The sequence below is a fragment of the Bemisia tabaci genome, chromosome 7 (assembly GCF_918797505.1).
Source record: "Bemisia tabaci chromosome 7, PGI_BMITA_v3".
NCBI classification, from domain to species: Eukaryota; Metazoa; Arthropoda; class Insecta; order Hemiptera; family Aleyrodidae; genus Bemisia; species Bemisia tabaci.
In genome coordinates this window covers 39,648,012-39,666,359 of record NC_092799.1, presented here as the reverse complement: position 1 = coordinate 39,666,359, position 18,348 = coordinate 39,648,012, and the positions used below count along the sequence as shown (strand labels likewise).

The window sequence follows — 18,348 nt, the reverse complement described above, 5'->3', positions numbered from 1 at the left end:
AAAATCAAAATTGCGGGTTTTAATTTTATGATTTATCGGAATAAGATAGTATCCGTATACCTACTTTGTTGCGATCAAACATTTGTGTACGATAGATGATGACTAATTACCAAATTAAAAGTTGGTCTCGATAACAGTTAGATGCATCAATTATCATATCATGCCCCCGAGATACATTAATCACATGCAGTTCGGAGGTGATAGACATCGTGGATATTACCTTTATCATTGACATAATGTCTATTACGTGATCTGTTTTCCAACGTTGCCAAATAGTGTTGAATTGACGTGGCTCATCATCTTCTATTAACAAAGAGGTCTTTTTCTTTACTGTAAATTACCTTTTTCTTGTGGACATAAAGGTTGTAAATTTTTTTTTTTTTTTAAAAACGAGAAATGAAATTGATAAATGCATTTCTGGAGATTCTATTATATATATATATATGTATGAATCGGTATGAGTACTACTAGATTTTACCTCGCTCATTTTTTCATTTACTAATTCCTCTGATGAAACTACAATTTCTCGTCGATGACGCCACCGTTCACGTTCGATATGATATTCATGACGTCGTTTCTTATGACTTCGAATCTACACGAAAACTCAGGATCAGTGTGAACCACAAAAAAAGCTTCAGAAATCTAGAACTCTGATTTGGCGTAGGGACATCAGATATTTTGATCGACAAGAAAAGTCGGAAGTCACGTGATCGCCAGAAAAAAAAGGATTCATGAACGTTCTCCCTTCACAATAAGTCTACGTAAATTAGACAACTTCGTAGAGCTTCCCCATTCTGCGATTCCTTCCCCATACGGCTCCAAACAATGTTTGAATCCACCGAACGTTGACAAACAGATAAAATGCATAAACACAAATATTTATTATAAATGAAGATAAAATATTCAGTGATGGGAAAAATCTTTGAGTTTTTGTATCTACGGACTTGACTGATAAAGAGATGGCAGATGTTATTTGTTAGGTCCATCTTTTTCCGAATGCATATCTAGCACAAACACGTTTATTTTTTTCAAGTTTAAGCAAAGGAAAATCTTGGTGTATAGAATCTGACGTGAGAATGACAATATGATAATTCAAATGGTATACCACGTTAGGTAAGGAGCTCAATTATTACTTTTGAAAGAAAAATTTTAGAGTCCCCCTGTAGATTTATAAGAGTTAGCCTTGTTCCAATGTCCCGGTTTAAAAGGATTTTTATTTAAAATAAAGTTGGGTTCCCCAGTGTGTTTTGCACAAAAGATATACAAATAAATGAATAAACTGCTCAGAATAAAAATTGCACGAAGCGCACAATAAGCATATCAAAATATTTCTAATATTTACGCCTTAACGAACAGTTTGCGTTGTCCATATCACGCGTTTTTAAATTTACGTAAGTAGGCTTGCCTAGAAAGCGATGTTAGAAAGTCTATCTTAAAACTCGTAAAATTTTATTAATATTTTCCATGCATGAGTAATTTTTGTCATTTTAAGGATTTGTTCTCTCATTACATTAGAGAAGAAGGCGAAAACGAATGCTTTGAAACGCATGCAATCACGAGTGTAAAAGATCAATAACAGCTCGCGAGATTGTGTATCACACTGAGGTGAAGTTTTCGTACATTTCTCTTCGGGCAAACCTGGTTGCCTACGATGAAAAAATAGTGCGCTCACGATCGCGGGAAGTTCAAAATTGCGTGATATGGACTACGCAAATTTTGTGCCAGGGAGTGGGTTTCAATCTTATTCGATGTGCTCGAGGAGATTTTTGAACAGCTTTACATTTGTAAAAATTTAATTATTTTACTTTATTTTCATGTGGGCCACAAACTCATTCTTGAGGCTTAGTATTAGCACATAAAAGTAAAACAAAATAGGAAACTTTAAAGATATCAATTTATTATCAGCTCTCTTTTTACATAGATTATTTGAAGGGCTTGGAGGAAAAGGCGCATAAGTAAAGTTTTTTTAAAGAAATAGATGTTTATGATTTCAATTAATACTAGTCTTAAAGCATATTCTGTGAAAAATCCGTCCCCAAATTTCAATTTCCAAGCATAAAAAAGTCAGTTAGAAATTTCTTTCCCCCGTTTAACCCTAGTCTGCCTGAGCCTCTGAACCAACGAGAAAGCCTGAGCGGGGTCAATTTGACCCCAGCTGAAAATCAATTAGTTAGCTATGTTTTTTTTTCATGTTTTTAGTTAATATCAGTGCACTAACCTTACAGGCCTTAACCATAAAGCATATCTAAGTTTTAAAAAACACGGCGCAGGGTATGCAACTATTTTATCATACACATGTTGCCATGTTGTTCTCAGCATGAGAAAAAAAAATCATAGGGCTACTAAATACTGAAAACGAAAAAAATCTGAAAAATTTTGCTTGTTTTATAAGTTTCTGAAAAAAATTAATAAGAGAAAAATGAATACACCTTCAAAGTAAGCTTTTGTGATGCTAAATGGTAAAATATATGTTATAAGGATATCTGACCCCGCTCAGGCTTTCTAGGGGTACTCGTGAATTTTTTGATCTCTCATGCACATTTTTTTTTTTTCCCCCCCTTCAAAATCGTGTTCCTAGATGTTTTTGCAGAGCTATTAGTGAAGGACAAAAAATTTCGTGCATACCACGAGAAATGGCAAAGAGTTGAAACTCCCGTGGGGTCAATCTGACCCCAGTCAGGCAGACTAGGGTTATGTATCCATGTAATTTCGGAACTTCAAATACGTATTTCTTGAAATAGCAAAAACTGCACTTATGCGCCTTGTCCTCCAAGCCCTTCATTTACAGTTATGCATTGGCCAGGACTTTCTGATAAGCAGGTCTTAAAATTTTATGGAACATATTCCTATCGATCACCTAAGAAACAAACGAACGAACGAACGAACGAACGAACAAACGATAACGCTAGTCATGCTAGCGACACAATTTCATAGGTACACACACAAAACTTAAAATAATATTTAAATATACTTAATCCATGCAACAAGGTGGTATAATTAGTGCTGTTTCCATGCAACTTTGGTACCTTATTACGTACAGTTTGGGTCACATTTTTTAAGTGTTTTTTTTTTCTTGCTTAATTCATAAATTACCTAATTAATTTTGTACAATTTTGCACAAGTTTTTCCAATTTTGTGTTAAACTGTGTCGACTTTATTTACAATAGCAATTCGGCAACAGTTTTCCGTTTGTTTTGTGCAGTGTGGACATTTACAACAGCAATGACCGCGTACCGTAAACACTGCCGTCGCAGTGTTCTTCTAATTGGTTTTAATTGTCCATGGATAAAGACCGCCTAAGTTTGACGCAGATGTCATGCAATGAGCCTTGGTTTTCCCTAATAGTCTGATTACATAATTTGTGGAGCGAGTTGTTCTGAAAAGTTTGCATGGTGTAAAAATTATCGACAGAGGAGCTCCGAAATTGCAGCGATCGCGTGGATGAAAGAAAATCATTTCTCGAACGCAATGAAGCGTAATATTATAAGTTGTAGAATTCATTTTCAGACGGCACTCTTAGCAAAATTTTTATAGTTCAATCTTCATTTAATCTAGGATAACGAGGCACCTCGCGTTGGCGACTTGGTCAAGAGATGCGAATAATGCTTACCTGCACTAAAGCCTTGATACAACTATTCGTGCTCAGACGATGACGTTGCTGCATACATAAGAAATTGAAGGCACCCTCGAACTTCTTCCTCTCGCTTAACGATAGGGGCGAGGTGACACGTTCTTAACATAAGTTACCGCAGATGATGTGAGTCCCACGCAATTAGCAAAAAAGGAGGACGTCACGGCGTAACGCGTGTTTATTTTACAAAGAAAAAGGAAAGGTAGTGGCTAGTTACAGCTTTAAGTCTGGATTTATGTGAATGTACAAACATTAGACCTCAGACCCGTTGAGAGAAATATCATTATATCGTTGCGTCCAAAAAGTTGTGACGATAGATGAGATAAAATAGAATCGCATATCTACGATTGCAACGTTGAAATTCTTTGCTCGTAATCAATTTTTCAAAAAGGACGCCTGTCAACAACTTGTCTTGAATTTATGGTAAGTCTCCCTCAAAAAAAAGATAAATAAATAAAACACATCTATGTATTTTTATACATTGCAATAAGGACACACATTTTCCGAGCCGACATCTTGCATACGCCACAAACATCGGTCTGCCGATCCCAAAGAGCTGATTCCCCACATTAAAGTACCATACAGGGCCCTCAAGTTTTGACAATTTGAATTTTAAATAGAATGAAAGCTGGAAAAACTGAAAGGGATTTGAAGTTAGGGATCAGAATTCCCCCAATTTGATTGTTCCTTTAATGAAGTTTTTGAGATTTGATTGTCTAGCACGCATAATTTCTTCAAAAAAATGAATGTACACATAATTACATAAAAATACTGAGAATATAGCGCCAAATCGAGGAAACTTCTGGACCGCCCATATCAACGGATTTTAAAAATTTCCTAATACAGCTCATGTAATGGGTTGATTTAAAATCTATTAACTTTCGAAACCAATAATTACTACCTATGCGAGGACGAGTGATAGTGAGAAACTGCTTTGCATTGCTTACTGTTTAAGTAGGTGGCCAGTAATTCCCGAACAGCTTTATTCACCTCTTGCAGCAAGCCGTCCTGCATTAAAGCATTAAAATTAAGCTGAATATTGCTCCCTGTTGGTTTTCAGCCTCGTTGGCCTCCTCTCGTGGGATCAGCACTGCTCGTCCAATACCTCCCGACTCTAATGTTTTTCTTATCCGACCAACGAGTAAGTGTAAACACACGGCCAGTGGTGTTGCATTGTTTCAAGTAAGTCCCGCGGGCGAAAGTTGTAAATCTTGGTTCCAATGAGGAAGACTCCAAAACTACTATGGCACCTGGGTTTTCAGTGTGGTGATTCGCGGTAGAAAATACTGTAACGATGCGGCCGTTGTGCTCGACGTGGTAGCCATCGGGCAAAGCTATGTGTGATCGTATAATGAAGTCAATTTTGTTGCGCTCACAGAATGACTCGGTGACATTTGGTCCGAATTGGATGGAGGCGTAGCGCAATTTGTTTTGGTGTACGCCATCTAACCGGCCGGGATCGGACCACAGTATATCGAACATCAACGCTGAAAGTAAAAATAATTATTAAACTTTGTGGTCACTTTTTAAGAGAGGAAGCACCCTGTGTTTAAGAAAACTGATAGTTTGAGTTCGAAGAAGCGTTTTGTGATACTGCGTGTAACGTTTTGATATCTCACAATTAGCCAAATCCAGTACATAGTATTTTTGGTACCTACTTGTAGAGCCGAAATTCTTTTAAGTTTTCGACATACTATATTGTGAACGCAGGAGATAAGCTTTACTGGGTTCTTTTACAGGCGGTCTCCTTAAGGGGTGAGTTTGTGTGAGGCAAGTTTTTTTTGTGACTGCAGCCTTGTAAAAGTATTGACTGTTTTTGGTCTCCCTATTTAGAGAAAAACATGAAAACTTCGGTCACATAGATTAACTTCTTGGTGTCTTGCCGATGGCAAACTAAAAGTTTCCTCTTGGACCAAGGCCCTGGAACTTAAGTCCCGTAGACTTTCTCTCAATTTATGGGGGCACGGGAAGGCCGGGCCACTTCTATCAAGCATGGGGAATAATTCATAAAAGAACTCTATTACAGAATTTTGAACACGGATCTTGATTATTGTAAATTTCCTGCCATATTTTATTTAAGTCACAAAATCATCATATTTAATACGAGATAAATAAATTTTATCAAAATTAATTATCATGCATTCTTAAAATAAGTGTTTTGCTCAAAGAAGAATGCTGAACTATTTTCTCGGAAATTTCAAATTGCAACTGGCATACGTGTAAAGTATCATTACTATACGCTCTCTAACCCCTTCAATTTTCAATTTTTGTTGCAGTTCATGATTCGCGGCTATCGACGGACGATAGTCCCTAACTGAGCCCTTTATTTTTAAATTTTAGAAATGTGACCCAGAATTATTTTTATCACGAGATAGAGTTGCGAAATTTTTCATTGCAACAATGTAAATTTCCATTCTTTATCACAGATTGCTCCAAAATCTACCGGGCCCTTTGCATGATTTTTACGGCTATTGGTACGCGTTATTCCCCCTATGAGCTCGCTCCACGAGGAGCTCGCACTGCAACAAAAATCTCGGTGTATTTACTAAGAAAAGGGTAAAATTACGAAGAATTAAGGGTTCTATTTGATCCCAGTTTTTTCTTGGTGGAATTGCCATTTATGGAATTGGTAATTTTACCGAGAAATCTCGGTAAAATTATTGAACTTTCTCGGTAATTTTACTGGACCTTGGTAAAAACGCCAATATTTTTTATCGACTGTGGTAGAATTACCGAGATAAAATGGCAAAGTTACAGGGAATTGATTACCAATAAAAAAGGTATTCTTACCTGAAAAAACAGTAAAAATACCGGTTTTTAGGTAAGCTTACCAGTCTCTCTTGGTAAAATTACCAATAATTGGTAAAAAAGTGAGATGGTAAAGGTACCAACGGACCGTGGTAAAAACGCCGAGAATTTTTTTTCAGTGCACAAAGCCCGCGCGAAGTGCTCTCAGGGGATTGGGCCGTGCGGCGGCGAAGGGACGTACCCCCAATTCACCAATATTAAGTTCAAATGGGGTAGTAAGCATTTCGAAAATCTTTATGAAATGAGTCGCCAATGGTGACGTGGCTCTCGTGCTAAAGTTAAAGTTTCAACTCACATGTGTGTCCAGCATCAAGAGCATCACAGCCTCGTTTAATTTGCTTGATGTCCTCTAGGGTCACGTTTCCCTTTGAGGGCAATCCACCGTGGATAACCAAAACTCTTCCATGTGTCGGAGCGCACGCGCCAGACCAGTTAAAAGGGTTGAGCCACTTGTTCAGTATTTTTTTGTAGAATCTGTGGCCCTTGTCAATGTATTTTCCGATGAAATTTTCCTTTTGACAAGAGCTAGTGTCTTCTGATTTAACAGCAATTTTAGCGCTGATTAAATGTGCAAGTGGCAGCCACTGGAACACTTCCCAAAATCCATGCAATATTTTTTCATTTTCCGGATACTTCGTCTGTATTTCTTCGGCGAGACCGTATTGTTTTAAGGATTCCTTAATGTCCTCATGATTGCCGCGGTTGATGAAAAAAGCACCAGGGTAGAGCAATTTATAGCCAAAATAGATCAGTGCACATTCTACTGAAAGAGGTTGTCTGTTCACAAAGTTGCCGTTGAATAAGTAATAGTTTTCTGGAGAAGGGAGACCATTCATGTCAAATATATGAAGTAAGTCCTCTAAGTTACCGTGAATGTCTCCACAAACCGTAATTTTTCCATTTGTGGGTAATTTAAGTTCTATCAGTGATGGTTGTATCTTGAAGTAGTCACGTATTTGCCTCAGAATCTGAAGGAAAAAAGTGATTAGGTAAATAAGTATACACACAATTAAATACCTCAAAAACTTCTTTTTACAACAGAATCCAATAATTCTCTACATCCAATTTTTTTAAATTACTTACTTTATCGAATTATTGACTATAGGAAGGATGGTTCCTGCATGATAGTTACATTAAAATAAAAAGCGCCGATTCCTTTTTCTCCATCATTCTTGTTTACGATTTTATTTTATCATTAATGATGGAACGAGTTCATTCATGTTGTCTTTTCATTGAAAATGCATGAATACATGTGATGAACTGACCACCGAGTATATAGAAAAGGGACATCAAACCACACAGAGCTCATTATCAAGTTATCCCTGGTAAAAAATGGCAGTAGAATCTGTGTCCCAAAATACCATAGACCTACGGCCGGCTGTAAGATTTCCAATAGCCTCTATAGCCGGCTACACAATTTCTTACAGCCTTTTATAGCCGATGGCGATTAAGCAACTCACAGCTAGGCGATAAAGTGTATGCTAAACGTCACTAACTACGGATGCTAGGACTTGGTGAGTTTTTGGACCACTGCTCTCTTTTTGGGCCGTAGTATCTTGATTTATTTTGCAATTAAAGCTCCGTACTTTTGATGGATGCCTGCCATCCCTAATATATTAGAGCGCCTTCAGTTTCGTATGATACTGTGCAATACCTCTGGTGTGAAATAGTTGCTTCAAACGCCGTGGCACGCTGCGATGCGGCAGGCGGGCAGCCAGCTCGAAACGCGCATTGGCGCCTACAAACATAACAGGGATACTTCACGCGTTGCGCAATGCGTGAAGTATCCCTGCTAGGTTTGTAGGCGCCAGTGCGCCGCCGCTCCGCTTTGAGTTAGGCTCTAATATTTAATCTGGCGGAGTCAGCGTCATTCAACTCATGATTTTGAAATGTTTGCACATCCTGTATGGATTATTCTCGTTTTAATTGATGAAAAAAAATATGTATTAAAGGAAAATATAACGTATGTTTTGTAAATATTAAGGTGGTTCCATATCAAACTTAATGATTTCCAAAGCGCACGAATTTCTACACAATTTCTTATAGCCTTTTATAATCGATGGCGAAAAAGCAACAGCCAGGCGATAAGTGTAAAGCCCGGCTACAGGAACTATAGCCCGGCTGCATAATTTGTTATCGCTTCGTATAGCCTGGCCGTATGATTTTCTCCGCATTCTACAGCCAGCTGTATGATTTTCTGTAGCCTTCTTTAGCCGGCTGTAAGAATTCCTATGGTATTTTGAAACGCAGCTCTTATCGCCAATTTTTACCAGGGATTTTTAATCCATGCATGGAGGTGTGTTCTTAAAACTTTCAGAATCAGAAATGCCCTGAAATGTCAAATCTAACAGGAATTAAGGCGGTTTGGAGTTAGCAGCTCAAAAATGCAGATGCAAGAAAGTTCTATTTGAAATTTTAATTTGACATGTTCACTACAAGGATCACTGTACAAGGATCTGCCGGATTAATACATGTTCTTACGGGCTGCATGGCGTATCATAAATATTGAGCCGCTTTCAACTAACTCCTTGGGACATTACAGGGAGAATTTTGTCGAAATCTCAATATCAGATTTACGACCCCATTTTTGAAGTTTAATCGTTCCAATAGTCCCTCACGTTCATTCTTTTCAATTTTATAAGGGGGAAAAATTTAAAAGGAAATAAATGATAACCTACTTACATCATATACTGACCAAAAAAGTATATTTTCGATGCAAAACACTCCATTGTTTACTTTCTAAACTGCTTCCTCTGAAAAATTCCACCAAATCGTTCATAAAGTTGAGTGTGATCTTCCCATCTTCCAACTTAGGTCCCGTGTAGTTAGCTTCGATCTCTGTTGATTGATAAAACATGAAAAGAAAAAATGTAAAAGCTGGGGAACTTTACGTGAAAAGTCAAGAACTGATGAATGGAGCTCTATAAGTAGAAATACAAGTCCGCGAAAGAAAACATGATAATTACCATGTGTTATGCTTTAAGCTCAATCTAAATTCAAGAAAAAGGACCTACTGTAAAAGGGTTAATTTTACCTAACCATATTTTGTTTTTTTCTCACGGAATAATTGGTTTTGCTCCATATCGTCTGACTTTATGAATATTGAAAAAATATGAGAATTCCATTGCAAAACCCACATACGCCCATTGGGTCGTTAACGACCCTTCGCAGTTTTTGACTTCTAGTGTTAGGGTAAATTAGGGAATTTCATGTGCTCAACACAGGATGATCCATGCCTGGGATATAGGTAAGCCTATTTTATTTTTGTTGTGCCTCAACACGTGTTTACCCTGTCTACAAAGCGTCAAAAACAACAAGTAAAATAAAAATAAATTTTAAAAAAAAATAGTTTTAGGCACATATGGGTTAATATACTTCCAAGTTTTAAAGGTTTTAAAAGGGCAACAAATGCCACAAAGATGTGACAGTTTTCAAGAAGTGTAAAATGTTCACGTTCAGTACGTTTTATTTTTCTTTGATTCCGTTATTGTGATCTAATGATTAAAGTAGATTGAAATGCTGCTTTAATGGTAAAAAAATATTATTTCATAGAAATAAATTTAGATTTTGAACTACGTACTGACTTTGGAAGAACTTCAAACGCGATGTCAATATATTTCCTATTACTTTTTTAATAAAAAATAATTTCTCACCTATTGCGTTAATGTCAACAGCATCTAGGGTTCCTTGAACATGTAGTTTTTCTCTTTCGATTCCAATATTCGGTTTGACGGTAAAGATGAAGCAAAGAAGAGTCAAATGAACAATAAATCTGGAATTATTTCCTGTAAATTCAAAATATAACGTAATTGAGGTATGGACGTGATATTATTGAAAGCTATAATCGCCTAACCTCGACAGATATATTATACGATAGTATCTTACAATACTCTTGGGATACCCCTATACCACCCTCAAGCCCAACACATACGACCAACGTCACTTATTCAGGTCATCGTGTTAATCGATTAAGTGGGATGAAGTCCTGAGTATCATACATATTTTGATAGTTATTCCTATTCCTAGAGATCGTCGGGCAATTCATTGGCACCTGGTGCCTGATGATATCTGGGAGGATATGAGGCAATGGCGATTGGGCGTAACAGAGCGCGAGGCTGCGCTGTGACAGCGGCTTTATGTATGTGTATTCCTATTCCTATGAAACCAATAGAATACACTTCCTCCTTAAGACTTCAAGAAATTGATACTTTTTGACTGTGCGGTCATCAATTTTAGTTGATAGATTATGTTTCAAGAGTTTTCTCAGTAACCTCAGTAATCCGAGATTTACAGATCCTCTAAAAATCACTTTCAAAGCAAGCTCACGGACTTCAGACGCTGTGACAATACCTAACGTTATCTTTCATTTTCTTGGTGAATTTAGCCGAATGCATTTTGCAGGTTTAGGTAGTTTCATGTACAGTTGCCTCGATAATTTTCAATACCTACCATAACATAAACTGTCCCATTAGTCCAGGCGCCTGGTAAGTCTACCTGGAATTTTGGGTACACAGCGATTTTTTTGGCCTACTTTATGTTTTTTGGGTCGCTGAATCCGAATCTGAAGTTTCCGCACGCGTATCTGGTGAGCATTTTCCGCTATTTTGAAAAAATGGCCTAAAAAGGCCTTTTTTTGCGGTTTTTTTGATATAGCGGCTACGGATGAGGAAAAGTCCCGGATTTAGCTAATGTTTTGAATAGCTGACATAATTTGGAAGAAAATGGTGTATACATATGTTAGGTTTGCTTAAAAATTGAGGAAGATACAGCATCGTGAACATCGCGCCTATTCACGTTTTCGCGGCGCACCCGTCAACGCGCGATCCGGCTCGCCGCGGTCAGCCAAGTTCCGAAGCGTTCTATAGTTCCGAAATCCGAGGTTCCTCAATTTTTGAGCAAACCTAGCATATTCATATACCATTTTCTTCCAAATTTTGTCAGCTATTCAAAACATTAGCTAAATCCGGGACTTTTCCTCATCCGTAGCCGCTATATCAAAAAAACCGCAAAAAAAGGCCTTTTTAGGCCATTTTTTCAAAATAGCGGAAAATGCTCACCAGATACGCGTGCGGAAACTTCAGATTCGGATTCAGCGACCCAAAAAACATAAAGTAAGCCAAAAAAATCGCTGTGTACCCAAAATTCCAGGTAGCCTCATTTTTAGCTACCAGGCGCCTGGACTACATATTCTAGAGATTTTTCAAGATAAACTACTACCCGGCAAAACAAATTATTTTCTCTTAAGCTTGTCTTAGAACAATTCTACTCCTGTAAATCAAGGATTTTCCTCTGATTTTTCAAGTAAATTTACATACTAGTTATTTTGCCTTAATTTTTTCAGGTCCCAATTATATATAAGTTGCATCTTTTGAATGTGAAAGTAAGTTGGAAGAAAGTATGATTTATATTTTTAATCCAAGTCATTGACGTAGTCAAGTAACATAGATTGAATTTATGTAGAAAGTGGCAGAAAGTTTGTTTTGACTTACCGAACACGTGGAATGTACGAACAAACATTTATTTTTTAGCAGGCGAAAATTGCAAAGCTGAAATGTCTTTCAGAAGAGCTAACGCCCAGCGTATTGAGTTTAATATTTCCACTTTATGAGCTCAAATATTTTTAAAACATTGAAAAAATCGAAAGTTAAAGTCTTGGGATTGCTTTCTGTTATGCATTCATCGATTCACTCTTTTAAAAACTACTGCATACGCACCGTTCCAGTAAAATGAACACCTTAATCACGTGCGTATAGAATCATAGGTTTAAGTATGTACTTTCGTCCATAATGACGCGAGAATTGATAAAACTAAGCAGTAGGGCAATCACCTGAATAGCGTGAAAAAAACACAAATAATTATAGGTTAAGGACAAAGAAGGCAGAATTCTCATAGATGACCTTTTTCATGTCGTCTATTAACTCAAAAGTAACGCTTACTAAAACAGCTGAGATAAAATTCATATTCCTCAATGGGAAAACGGATGCTGAAATTTACCTGAAGTAAATGACTTGGAAATAGGTATATCTATCCAAGGGTGATTTAACGATGGCAGGAAGAGTTAACCTATGTGCAACACTTTAATAATAAAATTCATCATTTTAATACTATTTTACATCCTATATTAGCATAAAAATAATCAAATCACTGGCAAATTTGGCTTTAAGAGACTGCTGGAGTGTTTTCTATTTGAGGATTTCAATTTCAGTTTTTCGGCAAAATTATCTCTCCTAATAATATCCCCAGGTGCAATGAGGCTCTGGGGTGCCTCTGATAAATATACCCTCAAAAGTCTATGGTTAAGTAATTTTTTTTCGCAGGCACTAAGAGGAAAATAGATTTGGGAAAATATCAGGAAATATTATTTGAGAAGGTGCTTATGTTACTTTGACCTAATTCCTTGAATTTTAAAAGTTCGGAGCAGTCCTGTTCATGAATATTGATGAAAGGCTCCCATCATAAACTTTAGTCCAGTAACAAATTTGGTATATCAATGACCAAAGTGCGAAAAAACGTTCCTCCGTTTACGACGTTGCAGACTTCTTGTCATGCTTGATGGTTTCCTTTGAAAACTTCTCAACATATTTCATCAAAAACTCCCTTGATTTTCCTTCTCCATTTTTCTTCTTCTTCAATTCTGTAAATATTTTAAGGTATAAAGTTGGTTTTTTTTTCCTCAAAAAATATAATAGAAGAGGACATTTTGAAACCCTGCAGTAGAGAGACGTGGCTTTGTACTTAAACCATCGACGAGAAGAAATAAGAAATCCTTTAACCTGACTGTAAATAGCGTTATTTTGACCAGAAATAAACAACCCACCGGGATTTTGCGTTTGATTTGTGTGCAAATATAAACTAAGGAACGCATCTAAACCAGAACACATAGCGTTAACGTTCCAACAAAGTTGAAGCATATTTATGGATAAGAGCGCGACAACTTTTAACGAGACAATTTGCCGTTAAAACTTGCTGTAGTCTGGATATTACGTCAACGAGAGAGTAAACGATAAATGCTATTACGTCTATCGACACGTCGAAATCTCACTCCGTGGTCATGCGACAAGGTGCTGCAGCTTGTTGACAGCTTGGGGTTATTGTTAAACAAAGTTCCGTAGAGGTAGATCAAGTATTTTGTGGTAAAAAAATCTCGAACGTTTGACGATGCATGTTTTCGACTCAAGTCAGGGATCTTGAACTTTGAGCTTTTTGCTTGCTCAGCAACCAAATTGTCTGTAAAAATAGAATTATTCTATTCTGATCGTGAGTGGTGTGTTAAAAGATCGCACATGAATAAATGTCTTCCGCGGGAAAAGGGACCTCAGTTCTCGTTAAATTTCAACACAAATTTTTCATAGTAGAATATGGTATGCGAGTATTCTGCGAAAATTTTGGAATACAAATTTGGAATAAAAAGTGCATATTGATTTACGAAGCCATGGAATTGAACCGCAAACGTGACGTCCTTAAAATGTTTGTGACTGAGTCAGACAAAATTTGCCTTGTGGTGGCGGATTGAGGGATGAGACACCAATACCACGTTTTAGAGATGTTGCTTCTGCATCATTTGGCACAATCGGATTCACTTCGAAACGCACATACATCGTTTTTCAGTGCAGACTAGGCATTGCTTGAAACTTTGACACAAAGTTCATGAGAGTATTATTAAAAGAATTGAGGTATCCACTTAAAAGCACAATCTGCCAGACTCTGTCACATTTTTGCTCCAGACTTCATCCTTTCAATTAGCTCTTCTCTAAGTTATGGATGTGAAGCGGCGTCCATGGATCGTCGAGGTTGTCCCCGGTGAAACGTCTAAACCAGGGGCGCGTATACAGATGACACTTCTTTGGACCCAGTGGATTGTCTTTAGGCGTCCGACACTCGGCCTTTGTGGCAATCTCGTCAATGACCCGCTCCTTCCCCGGTAGGAAGTTCATGAGCTCCATGGCTAACTGACAGTCCTTGAGCCCTGGCAATTTGTCATAGTATAGGTACCACCAGCGGAAGTGGCTTCTTGTCATTTTGGGGTCGTCTTTTGCACACAGGTTCTGGGAATCGATATCTCGCAGCTTTGCCCGGGCCGCCGGGTAGTACTTGCTGTCGTCATTCAGTTTTTTTGCGTGTACCTAAAAAGAAAGGTGGCAGTCAGAACGTAACGGAGAAAAAGAAATTGCGGCTTTTATTCTGCCGTGCTAAGGAAGAACGCCATATGAGCATTCGAGAGTTGCCAAATTTCCTTCGATAAAATGTTCATATTATAGGAAAGTTATGAATATTTTCTCTTAAATGTTCAGGACTTTTCGGTGGAATTAGCAAAATCATCTGAAAATTGGAAGAAAAACACTCATAAGTTTACCAGGAAATTCGTATTTTATCAAAGGCAATTTGGCAACGCCTAAAGGCTCATATGGCGATTTACCTTAGTAGGGCAGAATTGTGTTGTTGCACTCTCAAAATTTTTTGGCGGCTATGATGGTCCATGATCGTAAAATCACATTAATATCTAACATAGAATTGATAGTAAAATTGTCAAACAAACTGCCAAACTGCCTAAAATTGCCATAGAAATTGACCAAATCAATCAATTGACACAAATCACACCGATGGGAATTTCATTGTTATAAAACCTACGCTTTTTAAGCAATCCGCTGTATCGTCCTGATGACACGTTTGTGTTTATCTTAAGACTCAAATGCCATAACAAAGTTAAGTTTATGTTTGAATGAAATTTGTATTTCTGCCAGAACGGGGAACTCCAGTTTCAACCTAAAATTTTAGACTCTGTTAAAATTAGACTCCACGTTGCTAACATGTTTATCGTGTTGATGCTTTATGATGCATTGTGCTGTACTAGGATGGATCTGTCTAAGGCTCAATTAAAGGGCTTGGAGGACAAAGCGTATAAGTGCATTTTTAGACGTATTTCTCGACTCGTAGCAAATTCTAAAAATAACAAAAATTGCACGTATGCGCTTTTTCCGGACGAATGTAAGTTGAGTCCCAATGCATTGAGGTCATTGGGGGAAAAGGTAAATTGAGTCCCGACTCCTAATTGGTGGTACGTAAATTGAGTTCCGGTAGCATTATCACTGTATGTGTGAGGATGGGAGAGTATGCGTGAGAGGCAAGAAATGAAGTAAATATTTGTGAAGTTAAGTGATTGTAAAAAGCTTAAATTTTATCTGCAAGTATTCACGATTCATGGTTACTACAAAGGTCGATTTGTTCCATTGGTTTTCTTGTTATTGCCTGACAAAAAAAAACTGATACGTACGCGACAGCACTTCGGTTTGTCGCCAAGCGCTGTGAATATTTAGGTTTAAAGTTCCAACCGAAAGAGGTTTTTTTGGACTTCGAAGAAGGTATACACAAAGCAGCTCGTTGAGTATGGCCGAATGTTAGACTTAAGGGATGTCGCTTTCATCTTGGACAGAGTTGGTGGCGCCACATACAAAAGTGCGGCTTAGCGACCGTGTATTAAGACTCTCGATCTGAACTCAGCAATTATTTAAAATATTTCTTCGGCTTGTCATTTTTAAGTGACGGAGATGTTAACGATGCCTTCGTATTTTTATTTATTTCCACTACTATTCACTGTTCACCAACGCAAATACAGTGGGACTCAATTTACCTATAGGGGATTACTTGACGGGACTCAATTTACCTATGGGTGATTAATTGACGGGACTCAACTTACCCTCAAAAGATCGTTTGGGACTCAACTTACCTTTGCCCCTTTTTCCTCCAAGCCCCTTAACTATTTCACAACCGTATACCTGCATACCTCTTTTTTCCATGTTTTCAACCTTCCAGTATCCACGAAACACACTGACTGTATAAGAAAATAAATCACAAGAATAACACGAGTAAATATAATTTTCATAGCTATAGTGCGATGAATCTCTGCTTGCAACTTGGCACGATTTAATTGACACGTGTAACTACCACATCACGAGTGATCACAAGCTGAAAATTTAGCTATCATGATTACTAACTCTCATAGGATTGCAAAAAAGAGTTTTTTGGTTCAATTCCATTAGCCTCGACCTTGAATTACGTCAAAGGTTTTTCTATTTCCGGTACACTAAAATTCTAATGCGTGTATCGGTATATCCCACTGAAATTTCTCAGCTAGATTAGTCAAAAAGTGAAAATTCAAACATGACGCTGCATGAAGGATGGCAAATGCACATAGCTTCGGTAATCATTCCTTATCACAGTTTAGTGTAAGAATCTTTTAAAGAACTTATACCTACTTCTATGACTAGATCCTTACGCTGCAAGTTCAATTTTACCCTCGCAATCCCGCCCATGACTTTTCCCCCCAAATTTTACTTCATTTATCTTCATCGAAATTATTGAATATTATCGACTGTGTGTACATAAACCTGCAGTTGTTTTCATTATATTGACATATTTATGCTGAAAGGAGCGAGAAACGGGCGGGAAAGAAGGAGTGTGCTCGTTAGCTGAGGGCCGTAAGAATGAATGGGAATTATAAAGCGCCAGTGACGTCAGCGGCCAGTGACGACTGAGACGCAGATACGGGGACGGGAACGCTCTTTTCACATATGCCCACGGCTCATGAGCTAGCATATTTTGACGCTTAGTTTCTTTTGATTTAATGTCAAATCCCACTTTTCTATTTTGCCAAAAGGAATCACGCTCACATTTACATTGCTTTTTGTGCAGCTCAAATGAGCACAACCATCTTTCTCACACGTCTCTAGTTCCTTTTGCCATAATTCCACGTCCATAAGATGCGAATTTTATTTAGAGGTTCGGTACTACTTTTGTGCCCGAACCTCCGAGCTGCCACTCTATTTAAGTTCGGAACTTCCGATTCGGTGACTAACGAATCGCAACGTTGATGCGTGATTTTGGTACCACCTCGCGAGATGGTTCTAAAAAAGGCTCCATCGAAAACCAACGGATCTGATTGGTCGAATCTGGTAAAAACGGTGTCCAAGTGTCCATTGATAAGACAAACCGGAACAGAACTTCCTAAAGAGATTTGGATTTTTAAATAAAATTCGCTTATAGTTTTGAAATTCCTTCACTCGGGAAGAATTGAATCAGTGAGAACGAAAACACACCAACTCGGTATCTCAAAAATGCTCAATTTTCATGTATGAGAGTCAGTTTTCAAAAAGGTCATTGAAGTTAACGCATCTGTTCCAACTTGAACCTTTAAAGTGCCCTTAAGTACTTGTCTTTCGGTACTAGAAATCTTTTTCTTGTGCTGACTTTTTTAACTACTGTGTAGTTTTGCATGTGTCTTGATTATTTTCATTTTCTCGAGTTGGTGTGTTTTCGTTCTCACTGATTCAATCACACTCATCGGCAATATTAAGCGATTTGAATTTCTGCTCTTCGATGGCGAGGCAACGTCGAATTTGAGTGCAATCCATCCACGCAAGATGACAAGTGAGTGGCAATGGGTATGGTAATTATGAATAAACTTGTGATCAGTAGTACAAAGATGGGCCCATGACCCAATTTCCTGGTTTCTTCGCCACGCCTGATCGCCGCTCCAAATGGTCCACTCGTGCACTTATCAACGCTCGCGCTGTTCGCCCGCCGCTGCCAGCGTGGGCAAAACAGCCACCTTGCGCCTCCAAATCTGTCGCCAACCCGGTGATTTTGGCTCTAAAAAACGAGCTTTCGATATAGTTTTGTCATCGCTAGCCTCGAATTTTACCCGCAGTTTCAATGTGAAACTTCTAAATATGTCCATCATTCTCAATTCAATGCAAGTCAAACATTTTACCTTGTCAAGAACACATTATATAGTAAAGGTGAGTTGATCGCGTACAGTGCGCAAATAAACAAAAATACCATCAAATTATCATTTGCTTTAGGTTGGTTGAAATAAATATCTCGCATTCTGAAATCACTCGATTTTCCAAGAG

The 18,348-nt window shown here is 37.9% G+C and overlaps 3 protein-coding genes across 3 annotated transcripts in view; all 3 read right to left on the bottom strand.

Moving 5' to 3' along the window:
* The window catches only part of LOC109032971 (small ribosomal subunit protein eS1), a 248,432-nt gene that overhangs the window by 189,368 nt on the left and 40,716 nt on the right, over positions 1 to 18,348 (bottom strand). The window lies entirely within an intron of this gene.
* Positions 2,089 to 12,196, bottom strand: LOC140225031 (serine/threonine-protein phosphatase 5-like). The gene is made up of 5 exons (XM_072302441.1): positions 11,929 to 12,196; positions 10,093 to 10,224; positions 9,135 to 9,277; positions 6,735 to 7,407; positions 2,089 to 5,118 (listed from the first exon to the last, which is right to left on the bottom strand). Exons 1-5 carry the CDS (start codon positions 11,954 to 11,956, stop codon positions 4,688 to 4,690), a joined length of 1,407 nt encoding a protein of 468 aa, XP_072158542.1. The 5' UTR covers positions 11,957 to 12,196; the 3' UTR covers positions 2,089 to 4,687.
* LOC109032230 (uncharacterized) lies at positions 14,107 to 16,386 on the bottom strand. The gene is made up of 2 exons (XM_072302565.1): positions 16,221 to 16,386; positions 14,107 to 14,562 (listed from the first exon to the last, which is right to left on the bottom strand). Exons 1-2 carry the CDS (start codon positions 16,317 to 16,319, stop codon positions 14,179 to 14,181), a joined length of 483 nt encoding a protein of 160 aa, XP_072158666.1. The 5' UTR covers positions 16,320 to 16,386; the 3' UTR covers positions 14,107 to 14,178.

Coding starts and splice junctions, on each gene's coding strand:
- LOC140225031 (XM_072302441.1), bottom strand. CDS start 11,956: ATGTTTGTTCGTACATTCCACGTGTTCG. Junction 10,225..11,928: donor TCGTACATTCCACGTGTTCG/GTAAGTCAAAAC, acceptor TTGAATTTACAG/GAAATAATTCCAGATTTATT. Junction 7,408..9,134: donor ATCGAAAATATACTTTTTTG/GTCAGTATATGA, acceptor TTTTTCCTTCAG/ATTCTGAGGCAAATACGTGA.
- LOC109032230 (XM_072302565.1), bottom strand. CDS start 16,319: ATGAAAATTATATTTACTCGTGTTATTCTTGTGATTTATTTTCTTATA. Junction 14,563..16,220: donor TGAAAACATGGAAAAAAGAG/GTATGCAGGTAT, acceptor CTTTCTTTTTAG/GTACACGCAAAAAAACTGAA.